Source organism: Thunnus maccoyii, chromosome 5 (genome assembly GCF_910596095.1).
Source record: "Thunnus maccoyii chromosome 5, fThuMac1.1, whole genome shotgun sequence".
In the NCBI taxonomy this organism is placed as follows: Eukaryota; Metazoa; Chordata; class Actinopteri; order Scombriformes; family Scombridae; genus Thunnus; species Thunnus maccoyii.
The window spans coordinates 11,177,285-11,203,807 of record NC_056537.1 but is presented as its reverse complement, the minus strand read 5'-3'; the positions used below and the strand labels follow the sequence as shown (position 1 = coordinate 11,203,807).

General features: G+C 39.2%; 3 protein-coding genes across 12 annotated transcripts in view; 2 read left to right on the top strand and 1 right to left on the bottom strand.

Annotated features, from left to right (window-relative positions):
* LOC121897310 (MANSC domain-containing protein 4-like) lies at positions 1–1,910 on the top strand. The gene is made up of 3 exons (XM_042411718.1): positions 1–220; positions 347–475; positions 1,063–1,910. Exons 1-3 carry the CDS (start codon positions 1–3, stop codon positions 1,908–1,910), a joined length of 1,197 nt encoding a protein of 398 aa, XP_042267652.1.
* An 843-nt stretch (positions 1,911–2,753) lies between these two features.
* Positions 2,754–11,796, bottom strand: mrps35 (mitochondrial ribosomal protein S35). Its single transcript, XM_042411214.1, has 8 exons — positions 11,625–11,796; positions 9,846–9,898; positions 9,447–9,614; positions 8,284–8,344; positions 8,010–8,149; positions 5,977–6,086; positions 5,798–5,867; positions 2,754–3,319 (listed from the first exon to the last, which is right to left on the bottom strand). The coding sequence occupies exons 1-8, from the start codon at positions 11,755–11,757 to the stop codon at positions 3,050–3,052; spliced, it is 1,005 nt and encodes a 334-aa protein (XP_042267148.1). The 5' UTR covers positions 11,758–11,796; the 3' UTR covers positions 2,754–3,049.
* Positions 11,297–26,523, top strand: part of kcnq1.2 (potassium voltage-gated channel, KQT-like subfamily, member 1.2) — a 185,452-nt gene continuing 170,225 nt past the window's right edge. For 7 of the 10 annotated variants that reach the window (XM_042411208.1, XM_042411202.1, XM_042411209.1 and 4 more), the window contains exons 1-2: positions 11,884–12,298; positions 15,891–16,561. In XM_042411208.1, coding sequence (XP_042267142.1) covers positions 16,080–16,561 — 482 coding nt within the window. In that variant the 5' untranslated portion in view covers positions 11,884–12,298; positions 15,891–16,079. Of the gene's footprint in view, positions 11,507–11,883; positions 12,299–13,565; positions 13,799–15,890; positions 16,562–24,382; positions 24,450–26,523 lie in introns of those variants that run through there. The other 3 variants (XM_042411204.1, XM_042411203.1, XM_042411213.1) reach the window with 3 other exon arrangements.

Sequence of the window (26,523 nt, the reverse complement as noted above, 5' to 3'; positions counted from 1 at the left end):
ATGAATGTCACATGGGGTTTGCTGACGGTTTTGAGTCTTGTGGGCCACACTGAATCGAGGTGCTCACCGACATCTTATTATAAAAACTGCTGGATACGACGCTTCCCGGGTATTTTCATCGACATTGAGGAGTCTCAGAGGAGAGGAGCGCAGCTTTTGAAGTATTACCAAGAGGAGACCGCGCTGAAATGCAGCAGGACCTGCTGCCTTACGAGAAATTGTGAGTAATGTTTCTCAATCAACCTAATAGACACACAAATTGAACCGTGTATTTAGCTGCTTTCTCTTTGTTTTATCCTCTATACGTGCATCTCACCCTGATTTATCGTCTTTCCTCTTCTTATAGTTTCTTGTAATCTGGCCATATTTCACTATGATACAACTCAAGAAAACTGCTTCCACCTGCACTGTCCCACACTGGAGAGCTGTATTCTCAGCCAGAGAGGCAACGTTGTCCTCTATAATATCACAAAAGGTAAGTAATATAATCTCTAATCGATAATCAAATTGTATTATTAGGAATGCAGTCTGCATAAACACATATGCATATCAACTAAAGCCTCAACAAGGCCTATTACAGTCTCAAGAAGAACTACAAACATAGGCTGCTAATGTTATATTGCTACTACAACTATTATAACAGTAACAATGATGATGGTGATGGAAGCTATAGAACTTTTTACATTTGAATTCATTCATAATGTTTTTTGTGTGTTTTTTTTAAAATAGAAATTCACTGACAATATTGAGGCCAACTTTTAAAAACCCAGTAAAAAAAACAATGTCAGGAAAGACTGGAGAAGACACTATTTCAATACCACACAAAAAGTTCTAAATTGTATAAAAGTCAAGCCCCACTTTTTAAAATGTAATTTACAGAATAACACAACATCTTTTATTTGGGTCAATGCGCTAATTTATGTATTTTTCCCATTTTTAGAAAAGTAGAAATTCACTAATTACACATAATCAAAATATTAAGACCAACTTTTAATAATGCAGCATGTAAAAAAAAAAAAAAAGCATATAGGAGACTGAACCATGAATCACTTCATGTCCCAGGTGTGGATCCTGACCTGTTGGTGTTTGGAAAATACTTCACATCCAATGTGCGCGTGTTACCCCACCACTACGGCCGAGTCAACGCTTCAGAGCCACTGTCCTCAGACAAGCGCCAGTTCATTCACCCGCCTCCACCCTCACCTCTGACTTCAGCACCCACAGTTAAACCCTCCACCACAGCAGTGCTCACCACCTCTGCACCGCAGAGCACCAGTCAGCCTTCAACAGTTTCCACAACTACAACCGCCTTGTCTTCCACACCAGCGGCTCCTCCAGCAGCCCTGTGGAGTCATGCACAAACAACAACCCAGAGCACTTCTCCCACACCCAGCTTTACTCTACCTCCCACCACAGCCACCACCCTCGACCCTTACAATGCCCAAACCGCTCCTGCCTCCCCCTCCACTTCCACTCTGGAGGCTATCACAACTACACAGCCCTCCACATCCACCTCTACCTATCAATACACCACCACCTTTTCTCAGTCAGCCACCAGCCCTCCAACGTCCACAGCACTTATGGGCGACATAGAGAGCAGCAAGCAATACCCCAATGACACCAAGGGCACTCTGGGGAGGAACCACACTGCAGGCAGTGAGGGAGATCAGGGTGCCAGCGGAGAGGACACCGTAGGAGATTTGGGACCAGAGTGGCATGTAGCCGCTCACACCCTGCTGGTTGCAGTGGCCATCTGTATCACAGTGTTGCTGAGCTGCTGCTGCTCCATCCTGCTGGTTGTGAGCTGGAGGGGTCAGAGGAAGAGGATGGGACGCTACCATACGTCATGGAGAGGGAAAAGAGGCTCCATGCGTCTGATAAAGTATGTCCTGGTCAGAGAGAGCTCCTGAAAGTGGGGCCAAAAAAAAAAAAAAAAAGCTGAAACTGACATTTAGTCTATTTTAAAAATGGAATCCAGGATGAAGAGACATTTGAGATGTTAAAATTTTTACTAGTTTTTGATCTGTTTTTCTATAATGGAATATTTTAATAGCAAGAATTTTGCTATTATTTTAAGCAGGAAGGGATGAAAATGTAGGTCATGTCAAATGATGCATTGATGCTGTAAAATATTCAAACTGACTGGTCAGAGGTAGTACATGATTTAGATGATGTTGCCAAAAAACATACAGTTGCTGCCATTGCTTTGGTTCACTTTTTTTTTTGCACACATTTTCAACAGAAGTCTCGAATTCCACCAGTGCATTTGATAACGGCAATTAGAAAGACGATATGTCCATTTGGCTGACCTATATTTTGATGTACTTCAATGAGTTTAAACTGATGTTGATGCCAAACCTCAAGGACTGGCCAGTTGTTTATGCAGGTTTTAAGTGGGACTTAATAGCGGCTTCCAACCAAAAAAAATCTACCATTCAAGGGTTGCTCAGATCATCAACAATGTATTATCCTTAGTAGGGCTTGATGAACTATCTTCTGCCTTGTGGTTAACCCTCCAGTGCAGTGGGTTTCTGCTGATCTAAAAGTGCACCACAGACCAAAACTCTTTCAGAAGGGTGAGGTACTTTTCAACAGCCTGCTCCTGAATGTATCTTTTCTACTGGGGCGTCTCTCCTCACCCTGATAGTGACAAAAGTGGGTTGGAAGCTTAAGTTGGTGAACTGATTAAATGAGGCTTTTATTACATAAATACTTTACCCAATGAGCAAGAGAAATTCAAAGACAAAAACTCATTCACAATAGCACACATCAGGTTTTTATTTTTGTATTAAAGACATCATCATACACCTGAAATAACAATGACAGTAAATCAACTTTGGTAAATAAATACATTAGATGGAACTCTGGAGGTTTTATATCCTGATGTGAATCTGAACAGTATTTATCTACAATCAGCTATATGTTATTGATACTATAGTTGAAGATGTGACAAGTATTTTTACAAGTATTCGAAAATGTTTTAATGTCCTTTGACCCAATCACAGGTCTAATCCTTGCTGCTCTTGGTCATTGTCTTCGTGTAAATACATTACAGGTTGAAAACCTTCTTGACAGCCTCTTTGTACTGGAGCATGGTGCTCTCGCTCTCTCCTTCGTTCTTCAGCCTCGTGACAGAGTCCTTATACTCCTGCACCTCTCTTCTTCCGAGAAGCTGCTCTCGTACTTCCTCGCCTTCCTCCTCCCCTGCCACCTTCATGCGCACTAGTGTGTCCAAGATATTTTTTTGGGATGGGCTGCCCTCCCAGCTGTACTCTTCCATGTCTGCCACAGTCTTCTCAGCCTCCCAAGCCTCCGTTTTCTGAAAAATTAGAAAAAAAAAGAACATTTGTGACCTTTACAAACAACAAATAATCATTATTTTTACACTGACCTAAAAAAAATAGCTCTAAATGTGAAACAAGTTAAGTTTTTTTGCAGTGTGGAAAGAAATATTAAATATGACTGTTTCAAGGTTCAGGTTAGTACTCTACTTTGGAACATATTATAGAAACAGATGTAAAATATGGGGGTCCTTGGTCACCCCTCACCCCTTCTTTGATGCTCCTCTCACAGAGATAGTATTTCTCCATATGTAGTCGTATGTCTGCTGCCTGTCTAGCTATCATCACATTCCCTTGAGAACAATACACCTCACTGTGCAGCAGCTTATAGCGGGGCAGCGACAGAGCCTCGGCTCTGCTGATCTCCAGGTGTTTGAGGTTAATGACCGTCATTACTGCCATACGCATCTGATCCGCATAACATCCCGTCTGGATCAAGTCCAGGCTCATGTGAGTGAAGAGCACCAGATAGTTGAGAATGGATCAGTTGTGTACTTTGAAATAATGAAGACCTACTTAACCGAGAGTATTAGTTTTAGATCAAAACATCATCTGCGGATCTCTAGATTATTCTCATACAGGAGAAGTTATACATTTGATTTTAAAAAGGAAAGGTTTAAATCTAGTGATACTCTATATTTTTACGTAGTGTTAAAAAATCCAATGAAAAGACCAAAACCAACAATTGACTGAACAATTATTGCCTGTGTAGGGACATAGCCTGATACAGCTAATTCCTCTGTACCGTAAGACCTCTATTGTTGTCCAAAAACATCCATCTCTCAACAGTTTGTCTGACAGAGTGTTAAGGAATTTATAACTTGCCAGGAGACAAATGGCAACCTGTTTTCTCAGTTGAGGGAAACATTGGCGTGCCTGCCATACAATATTTATATATTGAGATAGGGGAGAGGACAGGTGTTGGGCATGAAGGCACAAAAGCAGAAGCAGTGCCTCTAGTGGTAAATTTCCCTCCACGTTAGAGGCAGCTTTGAGCGACCAGCTCCAATACTGGCCTGGATTAGCACACATTGGAATTAGCGGGCAAGGTCTGTCTCCCTGAGTGGGGAGATAAAATCACCTCAGTGGCTTCTAACAATTGGCCTCTTTGTGGGCTAGCGTTACAACCTGAACGCTACGCCACTCTCACAGCTTCCACAAGCCTGCTGGACAAGCACTGTGCCTTCCATTGTGTGTCCAAAAGGGCAGTGGACAGTGTTCTGCTTCCTGGCTCGGACACCTTTCCCCACTGAGAGAAAAAAAACAACTTTTTTTTTTATGTGACTAAGCCATGATGGGAAAAGCTCCTGAAGGCAGAGGTTGCACAATAGGGGGAGTAATTTTCTTTTATGTGGCTGGCTGCAAATTAATGTGGACAGCGCCTGGTGGCAGGCCTCTGTGATGTGGCATGGTTGGCTTACTGTGAATGAGTACCAAGGTCAACACCTGATAGGAGAGTCTGTTTTCCTCCCATCTGTGGGGAAATGTCAACTGGACAATGCTGCTGTTTGCCATCCTTCTGCCCATTCAACTCTGATACCTTCCTAATGGGCTTAGTCTCTCAGATCGCAGAGCAAGAAGGACAAGAATTCCCCTGGTAAAAGTTACTGAGCCGTGTCGCTAGCTGTATGCAAATGTCACCAAAGATGTTGATGAAGGAAAACAAACTTTTACAGTTAAAACAATGTTTAACATATACAGTTAATGCAAAGTGGTTTTTCCTACAATGTATTGACTATTTTCATATTCTAACAAAATCTCATTGCGCTCTTTTGTGCCATTTGGTACATTCACAATGACACTTGAGCTAACACCAACATGCTAGCCCTTGAACTTGATCATGGACCCATTATAAGCTATCTCACCATGTCACACTGTTGTCAGAATGCATTATTATAAATTATATAACTTGTGGTGCAAGTTTAGGTAACAACGTATTGGCAAGACTAGTTTTACACCATTGCAAGTGAATTCTGCTGCATGATATGTCAATTAAGTGTACTACGGTTAATCTTGCAAAAATGGTTTTCATATTACATGCTGAAGAGTATGAGATCAAGCATTGTCATTCATCTGATCTTAGACAAACCTTTTAAAAAGGGTAAACACACTGTTGGTACAAATGAGGACAGACAGCAACCACCCTTTAAATGAATGGGTACTTGTCAAAAGAAGATGAAAGGTCACTACATAAAAAGAGACTGAGAAAAATACTGGTGGCTTAATATCAAAAAAGTTTTCAGCTGACCCCCAGTTAGAGTTGGTTTGGGGTAAGGTGGAGGCTGGATATGGGTCTCTGGATGGCCTGGCAACAATAGCCTGAGAGTCACTAAATTCATCATTATTCAGTCTGACAGTTGGCTTAGTTTTTGTTGGGGCTGACTGCTGTATCTGCCTGCTTCATGTCATCTTCAGTCACAACAGAGTAGAGAAAAAACTATCGTGTTTCCACTTACCCAGGACTCGTGGTAAAGGACAGTTAGCAGGTACATGGCATAGTCATAATTCTGCTGTCTCAGTGGGCAGCTGGTAGAGAGGGGGATGAACAGACAAAAGGGGAAAAACTTTAATTTTGTTTTTGTTTTTCACACTTTGAGGATAGATTCATAGATAATTTTCAGGCATTAATGTTTACCTGTCAGTTATGATGGTGAGGATATCAGTATCTTTGCAGTATCTCTCCCCAACGAGTTTGAGCATTTTCTTCCGTGCGTGGTCATCCAGATTCAAACTGGACAGCTTTATCTGTGACAGCGATGACACCAAAGATAATCACATGAGAAATCTGACATTGTTAAGGTTACAGTTTTCCATATAAATGTTTGAGATGGATATACCAGGATGTATAAATACTCAAAGTCAAAAAAAAGATTATGGCAGATGTCATTTTGTTATGTAATTTTTCTTTTGCTTGGATCTTTCTTTTTAAATAAAATAAAACCACAATATAACTAAAAAACTAAAAAACAATGTTTTTTTCTAACCTGTGCAGAGCTCTGACTGTGTTGATTAAACTCTTATACTTTTGACTGATGAAATCACAGCTTTTATTTATGCTGTGGCCCATAATAACCTCTAAGCCCCTTGTGGAGTGCAGAGATGGAAAACAACAGATTACGCCCCGATTACATTGTTTTTCGTGGCCTGGACTTATATAATTTGTACAATGCAACGTTAACTTTGTTTATAGGTAATACAAGCGACCTGTTTGCATGTGTTCTGTGTACAATACTGCACGCACTGACAACACCGAGGTGAGGTCACTTAAAAGTGTCTAAACAAATGTGCATAGAGACGGTAAAGTGACAAAATCTGTTGCCTCTGGAACCACATGTGGTCTGGGATCACACCCTGCAACAGATTTTGTTTCCAGGCTTTTCCTTCTGTCTCCCTCACTACTCTCATCCTGTCTACTTTTGTCTAGATAGAAAATAACTTAAGGCAGTCGGACCATACATATTTTGTCATTCAAGGACTGAATCAATTTTAATTAAACTGAAAATGTTGGGTTGGGCTCAGTCCGTTCGCTCAGAACCTAAACTCTGTTAGATTTTCCCTCCAATCTATCTGCCTAATCCACTCGGATTAATGTCACAATAATTCCTACCTTGTGAATATAATCTAAGGCAAAGTGTCAGTGGAGCAGATGGCTGGTGATTAATGGTGAAAATGACACATTTTATATTTTTATCAATGACAGTTCATTTTCGTGTGTGTTTGTGGTGTAATCCGGTGTTTCTTTTGACATATTTTTCAGCACAAAAGCCTTTATGATTACTCTGTTTAAATGTGTAGCCCCATCAAAGGAGCAAAAAGAGGTTTTTGCAGAACAGCATTATTGAGCCTCATGCCCAATGGGCCTCTTATCTTTCTCTTATATTTGTTCTTGCACAAAGCAACGAGAGGAAAATAAGAAAATCCTACACGGGATTCAACAAACCCTCTTGACTGCCTGAACTTGTCGTAAGTTGCTCGTTTAAGCCTGATGAAGGCCACCTGTTCATGAGGAGGTGTGTTTGTAAGATGTGTTCATTAGCATAATCCAATTTGCTGACTGATATTCAGAATCCCCGAATTGAATTGCTTCTTACTCTGGTATATTTAACAGACCAATTATATATTGTATATGATGATAACTTCTATGGTTTTTCATGGAATCTTAAGTTTGTATCTTCTTTTTTACGTATTGTTGGTTCCATATTTTGTGTTTATGTGTATATGTGTCTATCCTGAGGGAGGATTGCATATTGATGCATTAGGGGTGGGTGGTGGAGTTAAGAGCAATATTAAAATGTCTAAACAAATATGTCAATGACAAAATGTTTTGCTACTTTACTCTGCTAAAAAATAAAGTTGTTTAAGAAATGAAAAAACAAAACAAAGTACAGTAAACTAACAAGAATATCACAACATGCTGAAATGTGAAATAATTCTCTGGGACTGTAATCTCTCTGTGGACTTCATGGCATTATTTCTTTGGTTTGAGGTCACTGGACAATGAATGTATCTGTAGATAAGTCATAGCGACATGATGTCAGCTGGTGATTATGCTTCACTGTAAATCTATAATCTCGTTGTAGATGTTTCTCCACGCTTGACTTCCTGTGCATTGACAGAACCACTTTGAAGATAAAAAACTGAGGTCACAACCGTTTCAGAGATACTCACTCTGAGATGAACGATACGAGCGGAAGGGTTTCTGACAGACAGGCCGGCAGACACATAGTCTGTGCTTTCTACTTTAACAGGGAAGTGCTGGTCACATTTGGCATCGGTGTCCAAGGCAGACGGCCACTCGGTGCAGAATGCTGATGGCAGAGGAAGACATTTTAAACTCAATAAGCCAATAAATCGGCTAGATAAATAATAATTTGTTGGTAAATCACATCACACAATAATAAGTAGCTTTTAGATACTGTTGACAATTAAAAGAGGAACTTACGTTTCAGAGCTTCACAGTGTTTCTTGATGGCTGCTGGTGTCAAGTGCAGAAAGTTTGGTATCTGAGGGAGAGAGAGATGAATGTTCAGATGCACAACTGCTCATATAACAAAAACATCGATAATGTGTGGAGCATCTCATATTTATATCCTAGTATTCAGGTTTTTAAAGGGGATGGTAAATAAAGCAGAGAAATGTACCCCCTACATCCTTTGAGTAGAGGATATCGACTATCTGAGCTATGTTTTTTTTAAATAATATTTCATATTTCAGCATCAAACACAAGTAGGTGATACACATCCCCTTGTGGCACATTAAGGGAATGGAGTCTGTATGGTTAGGCTGCACGGCAGGGTTCCAGCTGTGATGGGTGAAAGTAGAGGATCTGCTGGTGGCTCGAGTCCAGATGGAGCAGCTGGTGTCTGGACACAGCAGCTCAGTAATCCGGGCACAGAGGCAGAGCCATCAGAGCCGTGCGGCAGAGCATCAGCGCAGCAGGAGCACTGCCCTCCTTCAATTATCTCATCTGGTCAGCATGAATACTGGTGGCTTAATATCAATAAATACAGACAGGACACACATACACTGTATGTACAGTGCAGATGAAACTCACAGTCAACTGTATGAGTAAGAGTCTGTAGAAGATATTTTGAATCATGTGCGAATAGCCCTACAACTTAATTATAGGGCTGCAACTAACACTTATTTTCATTATCAGCTTCGTGATCAGCTGATTATTTTCTAAATTATTCGTTTAGTTGATGAAATGTTAAAAAATTGTGGAAAAAAATGGCATTCACGATTTCTCAGAGCCCACCATGACTTCAATTTGCTTGTTTTGTTCGAGTAATGGTCCAAAATCTTAAGATACTCAATTTATTTTTATATATGACGAAGCAAAACAGCTGATTATCTCATTTGAGAAGCTGGAACCAAAGAAGGTTTGGCTTAAAAAATAACAATTAAATCGATTATCAAAATACTTTCTTTAAATCGCCTGATCTATTAATTGATCTATTGCTGCATTTCTACTTAATTTAGTGACTAATAATTAGTCATCTGTAGTACCTGTGTGACTATTTAATACAATACTTGTCATTTTTCATCCTTCATTTCTAAAACTATAACCAGCAATCACGTTGATGTTAAATAATGAAATCTGACCTTGATCAGCTCCAGGTTGCCCTTCTTCTCTGGTGGAACACCTCCCCTCACAGGGTAGCCCATCCTTACAGGTAGGGGGACAGAGTTCGCTCTGAAGGGGGTTGCTGCTGGATAAACTGCAGTCCAGTCCTGATTCACTGGCATCTTGTCTGTCCTGGGCTGACCCGCCTGATACCCCAAACAAAAAGGAAGACAGAAGTAAGCTTTATCAATGGTTAAGTGACAGGAAATCCATGACCTTTGTTTCTAGCGACATGATTCTTCCCTCATTTTAAATCATAATTATCCGGACAAGTCAGATGTTTACATGAATTTCTTATTAAAGATTTTCTCAGTAGAATATTAATGCATATTATTATATTCAGCCTTGGAAAACAGACACAAATGCTGAAAACTTACATCTCGCCTGGGTTTTCTTCCAAATGCTCCTCTGCCGCCTCTCTCAGGAAGGCCTAAGATTGATAATATTTCAAGTTTAGCCACTTTGTTTGAGAAAAAAAAAAACACTCATACACTGTTTTAACTTAAAAATATCACAAAATAAATAACTATTTAATGCTGCTAAAACTGCTACCTGCTGACACAAGTACAATTTTTTTTAATCTATTTATTGAATTAACTTTATTTGTGACTCTGTTCTTAGTGTACGGTGTATGTATGGAGTATTTATGTATAGTATATTTATGTATGGTGGTGTATATAACAACTACATCCATAAATGGCTGATATCAGCTTATTACAGATAAATCAGTATCATTGATTATGCTGACCAGTATAATATAATATAAAGACATTGTAGTACAAAAATACCTTAACATGTTGAGGTAATGAGGTAATGTAGAAACAGCTGTTGACATCACATAATTTGTTCACAATAGAGCAATGGCAAGTTTATTTTTCAACTGCGAAATGTCCCATGCAGTGCATATCGTGGTCGCAAATCTTTAAAAACAGGAATCTTTATCAAAAACATTAGTTATGCGTTAATAAAAAATGTTACCGTTTGCTGAGATATCACATCAGATTTTTAAAACTCCCAAAATTTTGATATCGGCCTCAAAAATCCAGCCTGTAGTGTAGTGTGTAGTTTATATAGTACCTCATTTTTTTTATTTTTCCGCTTGTTGTATATGGTAGATGCTCATATACTGAATATTTCTAGTTTAACTAGGTTATGTCCATTTTCTAGACTATGCATCTGTCTTTGTACCTCCTTCTGCTACTGTAACACCAAAATATCCCTGCATGGGATCAATACAGTTGTGACGTGAAGACAGGTTCACAATTTTCAAGTCTGTCTTAAAACAACAGTCTGGTGACCAAATGAATATTGAAGTAGTTTTTCTTGCCATAATCATTCCTCCTGTTCATACTTCATAATGCACATACAATGTAATAGATGGAGGCCAAAATCCACAGCCCTCCTGTGCAAAAATGTAATTAAAAGTTTATCTGAAGCTAATATAGAGCTTCAGCCATCCAAATTAGTCAAATCAAGTAGATATCTTTCAACGTTAGTCTTTTTAGTGCCTAATCCCCTATTTTTGTTACTATACTTCCACTGCAGCTCAACAGGGAAACACAAGACTGTAAATGTGGCAGATATCCACTTGATATGACTAACTCAGACTGCTGAAGCCTCATATAAACTTCAGATAAAAATTGAAATGCATTTTTACACAAAATGACTGTGTGGATTTTGGCCCCCATCACTTACACTGAAAGCACATTTGAAGGGGATCTTTCAATAATCAGTATGTACAGGAGGAATAATTACAGCCAGGAAAACCTCTTTCACATATTCTAGGTTTTTACCTAGTCAGTATATTCAGTATATTTTGACCTTTTTTTGTCTGACTCTACTGTGGGTGAATGTGTGTGAATTGTGATGGGAGGAGATAGGATGACATCAAGGTAACTAGTGACATAATGAATGACGGACACATAGGAGCACACACACAGGACAAATCATTTAAAATGCACATCAGATGTATCAATTAAACTAATTACTCAGCTGTCAAGGTTAGAAAGACACTCTAACTGCAGTCGTCGATGCACAGGTGAGGAGGTAGCTGAAGTGGCCTTGGTAACATAACTTCTTTTGAGGCAGTTAGCTTAGCGTGCAGCTATATAACTCTGAATCAGTGTTAACTATTGAACAGCTCCTGTAAAACTCACCTTTATTTCCAGGAGGAGAATTTATGGTCAAAGCGGTCGCGTATGTGACCCTGCTCACAGAGCCCTGCAGTCCAAAACAAGGAACATTTATTCGACCTAAGGACAGGAATGCCTTGCTTGTGTGTGAAGCCATGTTTTCGCAGTGACTACAGAAGCTGGTGCGGGACAAAAGGAAGAAAAACCCGTCGCGCTGTATTCGCGCATGTTTAGTGCCTCCTACAGATGAACACAGGTACAACCAGAGCGCGTTATATGTGAGGGGATATCAATCAGGTAGTTTAATAAAATCTCATAGTTTAATAGAGGAGCGTGTAAAAAACATTTTGTTAGAAATCAAGGGCCAACACATCTCTTCTTAATTTGCATTTACACGGGTACATTATCCACACGTGTGACCAGCGGCTGCCCTCCGCCAGCTGCTGTTTTTTGAAACGTGATGCATTCAAATGTCCTCATAAAGTCAAGTTTCCCAGGTAGCAAGTCCTTAAACACACGCCCACGATAGTGTCATAAGCTAGAACCGGTTTGAACTCACTTAACATTTGTGAGGTGTATTTATGTTTTTACAACAACAGCGTGTTGATTAACGTTAAGAGTTTACTTAGATTTGAAAGAGAGGCGAGAGTTAAATTAAGTAAAAATGGCATAAAAAGATAAGTTCCTGGGGATGCAGGGTAAGTTTGCAGAAAAGTTTGTCTTGTTTGTGTTGTGGTTAGTTAGTGGTCTGTACAAAAACAAGCTAGGTGGTTTCACGTTGGGTTAAAATTGCTTGGGGTGGGGAAACTCTTCTGAGTACATTAAAATACAGCTTTAGCAAGTTATTCTCCCTTCTAATGGAAAACATTTTCAATACTTTGTGTTCATGCTGTTACAAAACAAACGCATAAATCCATGTTTAGTGGGGAGTCACTACCAAATTGGACATAGCCATATGGGCACCACAGAATAACCACAGAATCACTATTGTTTTAGAAATCAATTGTCAACAAGGTTAGGCTATGTGTAACAGTAAGAAGATTCTCTCTGGGCAAGTAAATGTTGGTGGTGATTAATCACCATTATATACCATAAATATTGTGGTAAATAATTTGCCAACCAAATATGAAGCAATTTGTTTTTGCAATGCTATTTCAATAACTTTATCAAGAAAGAGGAACTAATGAAAATAGAAACATGCAACAATATGCATTATTTAAGCTGCATTTGTTAATTTTGAGCCAGCAGACACGGAGCAACATTGGTGTGTATTTACAGTTGTGATTCTGTTAGACTTGGTGTCCAACTCCTTTTTTAAAATAAATAAATGAATAAATAAATACATAAATAAAAATCAAGGTTTAAAGTATGGAAGATGCTTCACTATCTTCACCAACCACTGTACAGTGGGTTTTTCAGAGCTTTTTTTTAAAATGCTCTCAATGCCAGTAGGGTGATAAATGGTTGATTCAACTATAAAAAGTAAATGAGACCAAAAAAGCTCCTTAAAGCGCCAGAATTGGCTGATGATTCTTGTTCATCTCCATGAGTGACTGCTGTCATCTTACACTTAATGTACAATTAAATGATAAGAAATTTCTTAATGCAGCTTGGAAAATACAGTAGTTTCTAATGCAAAAACAACGTATTTATTTATTTATTTTTTATTTATTTATTTATTTATTTTTACAATTTTTGACAGCCAGTTATCAATAATAGTTATCCACTTAGTATCACATATTGGCAGATGTGTCAAAGCAATCACAAATAATTACCCTGATACATGTTATATATATAATGAAGTTTTTGCTGACATACGGTATATTTGCCTCATGGTAATAATAAAAGATTCCCAGAGTACCATTTTGTTGTCCGCTCATGTTATAATTGCAATATTTCCGACTTCAGTGAACGCAGCATTCGTCTATGCTCAGGCTGCGATGCACATCAAAGGGAGAAGTGAGTCCTGCGGGCAGCAGCGGATTGGAGACTTGTGCTTTCACTGTAATTGCAATTTTACCTATGTCTTTGAGCGCTGGGAGGTAATTTATTATCAGTGTAATTTAATTAATTTGTACTTTTATCTGGCCTTTAAATATATAAAAAACGAAAAAGCCGAACTTGTTGCCTGGCTTTAGGAATATTTAAAACACTATTCGCCGCCGATAACAACTTGATGCGTGTTTTGGGGTTTGAAGGTAAGATATGACACTTTAGTTTGATATAACGTGTTGCTGTTTAATTCTTGTAGGGCTCAGTGGTGAACAGTGACATGTAGCATTAATTGATGCAAATATTGACTTAGCGTTTGCTGGATTTTGCAGCTTCATTAAACAGATTTCAACCTGTGCTGTCTTTGAGATGCTTTCAGGAGGTTAGTTAAGCAGATAAAAAGAGGAAAAGTAGGATTTTAATTAAAAAGTTACAATTTCTGGACTCAATTTAACCCACATGCTTTTATTTAATGTGTGTTACAAGTCCAACGCCAGGGTCGGTTCAGTTTAACGGAAAGTCACCCAATACTCTGTAACTGTAGAGTCCCACAGCAGCCTGTGCATGTCTGACAGTTCATTGTGTGTCCCATGACTGTATAGTTTTAAATGTAGAAACTCTATCTAGAGAGAGACAGCAGCACATGTGGGTCTTGTCATCAGGTCATCTATAGTTGAAGACAGACGTGGACGGGGGTGGCTGCCTTCAATTAGTCTACCTCACTTGTCCCATGACACATTTTCCGATCCCTTTAGGTAACATCCGACTATCTATCCCCCCTCCACACAACACTTACCTTTGATCCACTAATTAATTGTACATAAGTCCTCAAGGAGTGAAAGTGGCTTGGACATGGTGGATGGAAAAAGGTTTTTGTGAAGTTGTCATGATATCCAGATTGAGTTACAGGTTCGATGCCATTTGAAGACATAATGAATCAATATTTAACACTATATTAAAAGCCCTGATGTGCACCTTATTTTGCACAATTTGCTCCATAACCTGCTGCTTCACAGTATCTACTGTACATCTTCTTCTTATTATTGGTATAGATTTATTTTATCAACCTCAGTAATGGCTGTTGATTGTCTGGACTCACCTTATTAAACCTTATTTTTCAAAGGCAGCTCTTTAAGTAGCAGAGGTTTTGACTATTTGTGTTCATAATATCAACATGCATTGGTTACAGTGCTAGAAATATCTTTTTGTTTACACTTTAATTAGGATGCAATTCTTAAATAATGTGCTTGACTTAAACCTTGATCTCCCTTTAAAGAAAAACACCAGGGAAAAAGCTTGAGGCTGCAAATATGCATGGCTTTAATCACTCACACTTTTTTTCTTGTTGCACACTGATTAAGCTTCTTTGATTTGATGCTTTCTATTTAACTGTAAGGGAAGGTCACACTGTGGCTTACGATTTGTTGTTTGTTGGTAAATATACCGGATTATTCTCTCTAAGTGTTAGCAGAGCGTTGTGCATTTGTTTTACCATCCCGGATGCGAAACTAGACATAGTTTTGACATCCATCAGGGACAATGCAACCTGATACTGTTCTTACAGTAGAAAAGGCTCAGAGAGAGCTGGCGGGAACGGACTTGCGTGCTGACCTGTAGCTGCCACATTCACTCATGTATGATTCTATGCTGGAAATGTTACGTGCCTGTTACGTTTTTATTATGTTCACAGGTCACAAGTCATAGTGTAATAGTCTATGACCATTTGTAAAAGTTAGACATGTAGAAATGCCACTGTAATTCCTTACTCACAAATGGTAATTCCCTCTCTTTTCTTCCCTTCTCTCTGTAGTGTCAAAACATTGGATAACCAATCCTGCTACAGACTCTATAGCTACATCTTGAAGTAGGAATTAAGACGGTTACACAATGAAAAGCCCTAAGCGGCAGAAATGACCTGAGAACAACCAGGTCTCTGATCTGGGCTACAGTTCAAAAGTAACATGCTGAAGGGAACCACCTTTAGTAATAAGAATATAATTTGCTGTTACCGCAGCAGATGTTTATTTAATTGTAGCTGTAAATCATTAAATTTTCAGTTTTCTGCTACAGATAGCTTATCACTTCAAGTAACACTTGAATATATTATGCATCAACCCTCATCGAACTGGTACTAAAAACACATTAAAACACTCTGAAAATGTATCTGGACATGCTGAGTGCTTTCATTCCAAGTCTTGTATTTTTCATGACTAAAATAACAAGATCCCATCCAGTAGAGGGCAAGGCTTACTTTCAGTCATACTATCTCCATGACTCATGTCACTTCTTCCACTGCAGGTATGGACACACATGCAGACCGGCAGCAAGAGCTCTTGTTTGCAGCAGGTAGCTAGCCATGCTTACCTAGCCCGCCTACTCTTCTCTGCTCTTCCTTTTAACCTGAACATTGGCCACAACTTCCAGGACTTCACAGGACTTTCAAGGACCCCTTGTCCCTTTTTGAACTAGACTATCCTGCGGGGAAACATGGGGGAAAGACGGACACGCTCCTTTCACATGACGTGCCACATGCAACGTGACTATGGCAGTAGTCTGGGGAGCTCCTTCATGAGATGTGGCCCCAATGGATACGCCAGTACGAGCCTCAGCCTCAGCCTGGACCAGGACTTGGATGCTGACCCTGCAGCCCCCACCACTACTACAACTGCTGCCCCGCAGGCTCCTACAGCTGACAGAAGCCACTACTCTCCTGTTTCACTGGAACTGGACCCCACAGCGGTGAATAATGGATCAGGCATCCCCTGCTGTCCCCCAGCGGACAAAAAAGACCCAGCGCTGCACAGCCAGCCCTCTGTCACCTCTGTCCCACCACCTCTCCCTCGTTCGAGCTGGCTGCATCATCAAAAAGAATTCCGCCACCCTTACATGAAGACTAGCATGCAGGGGAATGTTTACAACTTCCTAGAGAGACCTGCTGGACTGAAATGCTTCCTCTACCACTTCCTCGTGTGAGTACCTCTCTGGGTGCGATACTGATACTGTTTTCAGTACATACTACAGGTCAGTTTGGCAGCAGTGGAGAATGAGCAAGACGTACTTAAAGATGATCACAGAGGCTGACAAGCATGTAATAGGCTCAAAAGGCTGAGTTGTAAAAAGAAATATAAGTAGGAGCACCAAGATAAAACAATGTCCCCAGACACAATGCAAAAAGAAGTCTGAAGTAAAAACAGAAACAAAAACTTTATCGAGATGTTTCTTTAATCTACAAACTTTGGTTGACTTAATACACCCAACCACAATGAGACATTATTACGCAAATTGAGTGTAAAAACTTTGATATCAGTGCTGAAAGCTGTGTAAAATTCAGTAAGCAGACAACTTTGAGCTGCAGGTCTGTGCAGTGTCTCTTGGTTAGTCTTCAGTCACCAGTCCCTCGGTGTCTCCAGCCCCTCTCTCGTTAATTACATCTAGTGCTGCTCCTTCCAGTATTAGGTTCTGGTTCCCAGTAACAAAAGGAGTGGTGTCTGTGGCCTGCCTGCTGTCTGCGGTTGTTTTAAGATAGCCCACCAGAAGCAGGTCAGTGTAATCTGGTCAACCACACCTCTGGCCCTGATGAGCTTCGTCTATTCTGTTCTATCTTAACTGACAACAAATCAGGAACCTCATGCATGAAACATGGGATGTGCCTCCTAGATGCTGCTAACATGACCTGCCAGAGGAGCACACTGTGACCTACAGTTAAAACACAGCTTATATAAATCATTTTTACAACTCAGGAGCACTGTCTCTCCTTTATTGGTGTTAAACTGCTCAGACTGTGATGACGCTGGAGTGTTTTAGCGCTGTGTGGTTTAGTTAGTTTAGTGTTTAGCTGCTGAATTTGGATTTCTAACTATTCTTACCACCTGTTCATCAAGTTATGGAATATTTTATACATATACATACATCTACATTAGCAAAATATTATAGTAATTTGCAAGTTTCATTTGACCCCATTCTACTGTAATATCCTGGTAAGTAAATGAAAGATGTAGCATTAGAACTTTAAATTAAGTTTCTCAAATAATCTGAAAATACCTGGTTAAAACATAGAAATCTTATTAATTGTATCATACAAATATTACAATTAACATATTACATTAATTGTACAGGCCCAGCCAACGAGAACCCCCACCAGGCCAGAAAATGCCAAACATCCTTTCCGTCGTTGCCTGGGAAACTCTTGTTAGTGTAGCTCCTTTTAAGGTATAGGGCAGTGCGTAGTGTGTGTGTGCGTATCGAGTGAGCGGTTGAATGAGTACGAGCGGGCAGAAAAGTGATGTGACTGTGAGCGGAGCAGAGGAAAAGGTTAGCAGTGAGTTGTGAATCTGGCAGTAAATGTACAGTACAGACTCCAGTGTGTCAGTTAATAAAATGCTACAGCTTCTCAAGACCAGGAAAAGTCATGTCTGTTGTTTCCCCAACTGCTGGAAAAGTGAAGTTAACAACAATGGGTTAGCCTAACCTGATAACGCTTAACAGAGAAACGGAGAACGGAGAAATGCGTACACCCACCCAACCCCCTCCCCCCAGAAGCCGCTTTCACCACCACAAAGGAGTCAACCTAGGGGAAACACGGGGCAAAGCAAAAGTATCTCTAATCCTTGTTAAATCTATCCGGTGCTGGTTTAGACTTTCATTTAAATCTGTTTTAGTACAGTAGATTCAAAGTGTAAAAGAACAGTTTTATCACAGTATGTTTACAAATCTTCCAAATGGATGTGTGGGATGAACAGGATGATGATGGAAAGAGAAAGAAAAAAAAACAAAAGTGAGAAAAACAAAAACTCTAAACAACATGTACAGTATGTTTGTCTGTGCCAAACAAATTCGCAGCGTCGCCAAAAGTGCTCTGTGGCATTGGGCTTAACTTTTTCCAAAAAATAAAACTCTTACAAATTAATTTGACCAAGAATACCCTCTGACCATGCCACAAAAGAATCCTCTATCTTCTCTGAAGTATCCCACAATTCAGTCCCAGATGTCACATTAAGCTTTGAGCCCATGGATTTAGATCAGATTAGATGAAAATATGAATGATAAAGTTGAATTGAAAGGCTTCCTCTGAACTGTGTTTACATTCAACTGACACATTATTTTCATGACTTACACATTGAAATTTCCCTCAGAAAAAGCAAGCTTAATAAGGACTCCCCATTTTTGGCTGATGCTACAGAGTTGTGTGTTTTTATGCTTTATCTAGTGTCATACTGCATCTATATGGTCACAGCGAATAATATTTCATTAGATCATTAATTGGCTGAAAGGCAGACAGTATATATACCATGTTGTGTCTAAGTAAACCTGCACACAGCACAGATAAACCAGAGTACAGATGCTGTATATTTGTGTCCTGAGGGTCAAATGACTCCCAACACATTTGGTCAATTGACCTTCATCAAGGTCACATGGTGAGCAGTCTGAAGTAAAAGCAACACTATGGATGAAACAACAAACCACATATTTTGACTAACACAGAAGACAGTTCAGCTGTATAAATAACATCACATTAGCCACTAGACTGTAGTAGTAGTAAGTAGTAGTAGTAAGTTTCCACTGCTTTTTTCACAGTAGTTGACTATTCATTATTGTATAAGTAATTACGGACAAGCTGTGTAATGCAGGTTCATAAGGGACAGACTGCTTCATTCATAATTGTTACCATCAGTAAAGGTAAATGTTTAAACTTCATTTTTGAGTTGTGCTTTATATGGGTCATTAGTTTCATGCCACGATAAGAAAAAGACTTACATATGTAGGTATGACTGTAAAAGAGCAGTGTGACACTTTTTCATCCTGTTTGCTTTTGCATTGCACGGTCAAGTGAAGTCACTTTATTTAAAGAGCACATTTAAAAACAACATATTTTGACACAGACTTATTTATGCATGAACTTCTGCTTTTGTCTGTTAAGAGGAGTAAAATAGTACGTCTTTTATTGTCATGCATTGAAAATTTATTTTCTCAAAAATTACAGTTAAGGGTGAACTACTAAAAGTAAATCATCAGTGTATCGTTTCCAAGAAATACTGTAATGGAAAGAGGGGGTTACTTTGAGCACCATTTAGCACATGGTCGTTACTGTTTCCGCCTACTTGTTCACAGCATTTGAAGCAGCATCTCACTTTTGGGTCATGACTCAGCAGTTTGGCAGCTCTGGCCAGAAAATAACCAGGATTACAGTTTTTCGACCTCCTATGCTTCTGGCAACAAGCTTAATGTTTTCAACCTCTGAGTCCTGTTCCTCCCAAATCATCCATCATCCAAACATATTTATCCCCCTCTACAGTACTTAAACTCAGTTGCCTTCAAATTGCCCAATCATTTAAACATAGTCTTGGCCTAATGTTAAGCCATTACAAATAGCAGGTGCGCCTATTACTGCACTTTCCAGTTCTGTCTGTGTGAAATTGTGCCTGAAGAGAGGTAGAATTTGTCTGTCTCATTAAAATATTCCCTTTGTCAGTCAAAGATGGATGGAAACACCGGGGAGATTCTCTCCTTTACTGTATGTTTGTGTGTTTTGTGTGCCCTGCATTGATGATAATCTCTCCCAGCAGTAATTGAGGCTCTAATGTTCTCCCTTCACAGAGGAGAGAGAACCCGAGCCTGTCCTTCATTTAATATTAAACCCTTCTGACTGATCCCCGCTGACACTCCTTTAAGTAACTCTTACTTGTCGATGGCTATCGCTGGTGGCCATCTATTCTCCTGGCCTCTTTAGAGATTGGCAGGGGTAGAAGGGATGCACAAAGGGCCGTATGCAGCACTCATGACAGCCCTAATAGGTCTGCTCTAATAGGCCTGCTCACACACACACACAAACAACACACACACACACACACATGCGCAGGTGGTTGCTTAATTCATCACTGCTCCCTTATCATCCTGAAGCCAGGATCAGCAACATTTCCACAACTGCCAGCAATGCAGCACACGCAAACACAGTACATGCTCACGTGCAGGTGCAGGCAAACATCTATCCAAACACTAACACACACACACACATGACACAGATGTGCTAATGTGGTGGGATTGCACAATACAGTGAAGGGAAATACACAAACATATTGGATCATACAGGCTTATATATAAATCTGAAATGCACTCATCAACACTCCCATCTGGCTGTTTCAGAACATCTGTCCAGTCAACAGGTATCATAATAGGGTAACTAAAGGTTAGACATTTGACACAGATCGATGCATTTACAATATACACATACTTTATGTGCATTAAATCTGTGTGTATTGATTAACAAACATAGACATTGGCCTTCTCTGTAACATTTTGACCAATATCTGTTCCTGAAAGATGGTATAGATCCAAAAAGTTTTTAGTAGAAGGCAAGTCAATTTTATTTATTAGTATCACAATTCATAAATGTTACATTCTGTTCACATACAACACCTGTTATCTGGAAACCCCTCCAAAAGACTTTTAACAGGGGTAAAAAAAAAAAAAAAGGGAAGTAACCTCATGAAGAGCAACAGAGGAAGGATCCCTCTTCCAGGATGGACTGGCATACAATAGATGTTGTGTACAGAAACTCAAGCACACCATTCACACAGAGGAAGAATAGACAAGATGTGAGGCAGAATCTCCTGGAGGATTAAGATCCAGATCCAAAATGTCTGGAAATAAGGCAAAGACAGCCAAGGGAGAGAGAGAGAGAGAGAGAGAGAGGCTCCAGTGTTGAGTAAAGTTGCGTGAACTCTTTTGAAAAGCTCATTTGAAATCCAAACAGATAAAGATTGGCATGGTGACAACTCTCATTGTTTGGCTGAAGGGGCATATTTAGCCTCTCATATTTCATTATTCTTTTCCTTTATTTATATCTTTGCAGATAAGTGCTTTATAAAAACATTATTATTATTTGATGAAGGCTTCAGTTACAAAAAATGAATTAAAAATTAATGAAATTTAAGCAGTCACAGTTTCAGGTTTTGCAGGCTTTATGTAGAAATTGCCAGGAGGCATCCTTCTTTGAAAACATTGAACAATTAATTTATATGATATTTAACAAAATGTTATGACAAATTTGTCTAATCCTAGAGTGGACAGACAGGAACACAGACATACACGCGCATGCCACGCTAATGATGACAGAGTAGTCAGAGTGGGTAAAAATCCCTTGGACTCGAGACAGCATACGTGGACATGTGTCCTAAAAGAGTCTTATGCAATGGCTTGCAGACTCACCAGCACAGAGACAACCTGGAGCAATGATCCCCTTCACGTTTGGGCCACTCCCTCCGAGTCTTTTACATAACCAAATGGAATAAACATGTATGTCCTCATGATTCCTAAATGCCCTTCTCAGTCTGCACGCAGATTACAACCAACCTCTTGGTCCTCTCATCCACAAACTCTAAACAGTTCAGTTTCTTAAAACATATTGCAATACAGAAGTAAATGCAGTTGAGATAAAATTGTTTGAGCTGAAACAGTAGGAGAAGGAGAGCTTAATCTACTCACTATTGATAAAAGTCATTTGTCTTTTCATTATCTATTACTATTACTATTTTTATTTTTAAATATGAAAGGTCATTTTGACGATAACATCATTACAGCACAACCAGTTAGCAGTGGAGAAGCATTGCACCTGTTTATCCTCATGAAAATACAGCTGGTCAGATATTATCTGGAATACTTGGTTCTGTTGTGTGTTTTTATATCTGGACAGATTATTAAAATGACTATAGTGTATCCTCAGCCTCCAGGCTTTTTACCATCCATCAATGTGGAATGGGCAGAAAGGAAACCTTGCTGGATATCTGCTTACAAGAGATTACTTATGAATCAAGTGTACTGTATGGGTCACTTCCATTTCTCAGTAGCAAGTTATGTGCTCATTGAAATATCTTTGATGCTATCACTTTTGAAGTTGAAGACTTTGGCCTCTGAATGACATGTCCAACATTCGAAAAAGTGACAGAGCAGCATTAAAATAAATTATGTTCCCTTTTAAAGACTAGCTAGCAACTTAAGGAGTAAAACTGTCCTGTGATTTAAAAAAAAAATTTCACTGTTAATGTGCATAAAATGTACCCACTAGTGTATTTGCCAGCTCTCCCACTTTAGCTTTCAAGCTAAGCGAACAGACTTGTTCCTATGTATTTTAAAGACACTGAATGATTAATTTCCCTTATTTTCCTGACTGGATCCATTGAACTCTATTGTGTGGTGCACTATAGAAAAACAGCACGTGCTGTGTACAATTTATTGTCAAGATGTTCAATTCAAATGTAGAGTCAAAGGAATACCTTTATTTATTTAAATGTCTTCCCACCAATGGTTTGCCTATCAACTCTTTTTATGCCATAAAAAACTGCAAAGACTCATCATTTATCAACCCGCCAAAAGGTATAAATTAACCCATACCTAACCAGCTCAACACCTTAGTGAAGCATTTAAGACATAGAATGTACAGCATTTTTCCACAAATCCTCTCTAACATGACTATTTGACTCCCAAGCATGTAATTTATACCCTCAGGTAAACATTGAGTGTATGGATTATAAGCCTTAGCATTGCTACTTGTGCCTTGTGCTGTGTTGCTGTTAGCACAGGTGTTTAAACTTACAAAGTAGCACCTACAATAATTATATTCTAATACCTAACAATGACAGTTAAATCTACAACTGAATGTAATTTATAAGCGGATAGTAATACACTTTTTAGTAATGCACAGCTTTTCTTGTTGCTAACGCTGAATCTAACTTATACATGTTGAAGTTAATGGTAATGAATTACACTACTACTATTGTGTGATACCCCTCCCAACATTTGCTTTTTTCATTCATCTTGCCCTCAAACCTGTAAGGAGATTTACATCTATTTTCCAAGTATATGGTGGACAAGATGATAACTAAGCCAGGATGGAATATCCATGTTTGTGGCTGGTGGCTGATGTGGTGTAATCCACCCTAAGCTCTTCCATGGATGGGATGGGGAGGGGGGGGGGGGGTGGTTAGTAAAGAGGGTTGTGGAGGGCTGCTCTGTCTTTGACCATGCAATGATGGCCAGGGCAATTGGCGTGCTCCTGTGTTCTAGTTTGTGCTTGTTTAGGTCACAAATCCTTTCTTCGTGTCATGTTGAATAGCCAGTCTTAGAAGAGTGAGGTGTTTAAATCCAAGAAACAGAAAAAAACAATTTCTATTTTTTATGTAAACAATATGGGAGGTCAGGCAGCCAACTCACTCAACTTACACTTGGCTCTGACCTTGTCAGTTCCCAAAAGCATACATCAAACATGTGGAGATTGTGGTGTGACAATAATGGACTTACTACTAGGGGAACTCAGAATCAGAGCATATGGGTGGATGCTGGGGCAGAGGTGGGGCTTATGAAATGCATTATGAACAGCAACAGTAATGACACCAACAGCATAGGTTAATATGATCAGCGGCTAAAACTCATTGCATATGTTGTTGCTGAATGCTAACAAAATAATGTTTTTTGGTTGATATCACCAGGTGTTCAAATTTTACTTACCAGTACATTAGTGCCCATTTTAGCATAGATATGGACAAAACCCCAGGAACCTGTTTTAACTTTTCTGGAAAACTGATGAAAGAATCAGTTTATGCTGTAGAAACATGAGTGATACAGTTCAATAAGGAGAGATCAGTTGGAAGTGTATAATGACATTTATTGACGTTAGAGACAAAGATTTTTGACAATCGATGTGAAGCATCTTCATAAAGGCCCCTATGAAGACAGGAGATAGGACAGGATCCCCCTAGAGTCTAGACACTGGTGCTGGTGGAGTGGAGCCAGAAGATGGTTGATGGAAACATTTGGACGAGTCTCTCTGGATATCATGGAGGTCATGGTGGTGATGGGGAAGAGGTGGGTTATGTAATAATAGATCTGAAAGACAGAATGGCAGACTTGCAGCAATGTTTAAAGGACGGCATCTGGAGACTGATTGATTCAATTAATTACATTGTTTATTAATCCTAAACATTTGTTGGTCACAACTTCCTAAACTTGAAATTTGCTTGCCATTAATTCAAACTAGTGTAAATACTAAAATGGAGTATTTTAACCTTTTATTACCCATGTGTGCTACCTGTCGACTGACACAAAAAAATCTTAAATATCTTTATATTTATAGCATAGCATTATGTTTGTATAGCATTATGTTTCTTTTACTTGCACTCAGTCTTTTTTCAGTCTTAAAACAACAGTCAGATGTGCATTTGAACATTGAAAGAAGTTTTCTTCACTGTTATCATCCCTCCTGTTCATACTGGTGATTAAAAGATCCCCCTCAAATGTACTTTCAATGTAAGTGATGGTGGCCAAAATCCAAAGTGTGGATAAAAGTTTATCTGAAGCTTATATGAGGCTTCAGCAGTCTGAGTTAGTCATATCAAGTGAATATCTGCTACATCTACAGTCTTTTAGCACTCTTTGTGTTTCTTCATATAGTGTTTCCCTGTTGAACTGTGACAAAAAGAGGGACTTTGGCACTAGAACGATTGTAACATTGAAAGATATGTGCTCGATTTGACTAATTTGGACGGCTGAAGCTTCATATTAGCTTCAGAAAAACTTTTAAATACATTTTTGCACAGATGGAGGACTGTGGATTTTGGCCCCCATCACTTACATTGTACATGCATTATGAAGGGATCTTCTAATAGCCAGTATAAATAGAAGGAATTATTATGGCAAGAAAAACCTATTACAGTGTTCATTTGGGTACCTGACTATTGTTTTAGACAGACTTGAAAAATTGTGAACCCGTCCTTTAACACACAGAGTTTTCAACTGGTAGGGTGTGTGTGTGTGTGTGTGTATGTTTGTAATCCAGTCTGTGGTGTGGGCATATTGTATAAAGTGTGTTATTAATGTGCATGCATGAATATGTAAGTATGAACATTTCCCATTTGTATCACCCAAACCTTTGAGACCACGTCGTCCCCTCTGTCGTTATTTACATGTAGGTAATGTTTTCTAAGCCTGACTTAGTTTCACAGTTGATTGAGTAGAGGGTTTGGTGTGGCTCAACATTGTACTTATTTTAGTGAATCTGGACGGATCTGCAGTCAATAATACTCGCTAAAGCCCCAGCTGTTTTGTTTTAATCAGATCCCAGGGGTTTTGGCCTGGCAAAATAAGGTTGGCTAATGGCTATGAGTGACCCAGCCCTGTCCCCAGCACCTCCCTGGGCCGGCAATGCAGTAAGCTTTAGCGTATGACATTGAGCATCGTGCCTTGAGATAACTTCTGTTGTGATTTGGTGCTATATAAATAAATTAAAAATAAATTGACGTGAGGAAAATGCTAACTCATTCAGTTTAGCTACTAGGTGTATCCAGCCTAGCAAAAATACAGCACTTAAATTAAACTGCAGTCAAGTTTTTGGGAGTGGACTTCATCAGGGCTGTGTGTGTGCTGTAATGTTTTCTTTAATCTTGGGGGCTTTTTTGTCGGTCAAGAGACATTGTTGGTAAACTCAAAGCCATTATAACTTCAAGTATGGGAGTTTTCTTGGCATGTTTTAATGCACTGACTTCCTGCTATTTTGAAGAACAGCACATATTGTGAACCAGTCTAATAAACTCCAATTTAGTAGTGGTTACTCTTACTGACTTGGATATAAAAAGGTAATTTCAATTTCTCATTCTGATGATCTTAATTCTCAGTATGTATGAGCTATAGATGTCACCCACCTTTTTTGTTTTTGCCCCTGATTCACATCAATTTAGTTAAATTACATTTTAATGGTTACATTAAAATACATTATAGTTTTTTTTTCTTAAGCTGCTGTCTCTTACACCAAGAATGAACCTCATTTCAGCTCAACAGTTTAGATGTCTGACAGCTGAATAGTTCTGTGTCAGGAAAATATCACAACTTTCTTTTAATGGTTTCCTACAATATTTTGTATGATGTGTCGTAGTGTTTTGAGAGA

Bases quoted from the DNA above. Each gene is read 5' to 3' on its own strand.
- LOC121897310 (XM_042411718.1), top strand. From the start codon at position 1: ATGAATGTCACATGGGGTTTGCTGACGGTTTTGAGTCTTGTGGGCCAC. The intron at 221-346 runs GTGAGTAATGTT...CTCTTCTTATAG, and splicing joins CTGCTGCCTTACGAGAAATT to TTTCTTGTAATCTGGCCATA. The intron at 476-1,062 runs GTAAGTAATATA...TTCATGTCCCAG, and splicing joins CCTCTATAATATCACAAAAG to GTGTGGATCCTGACCTGTTG.
- mrps35 (XM_042411214.1), bottom strand. From the start codon at position 11,757: ATGGCTTCACACACAAGCAAGGCATTCCTGTCCTTAGGTCGAATAAAT. The intron at 9,615-9,845 runs GTAAGTTTTCAG...TTGGGGTATCAG, and splicing joins GAAGAAAACCCAGGCGAGAT to GCGGGTCAGCCCAGGACAGA. The intron at 8,345-9,446 runs GTCAGATTTCAT...TCTCTCCCTCAG, and splicing joins GCAACCTGGAGCTGATCAAG to ATACCAAACTTTCTGCACTT.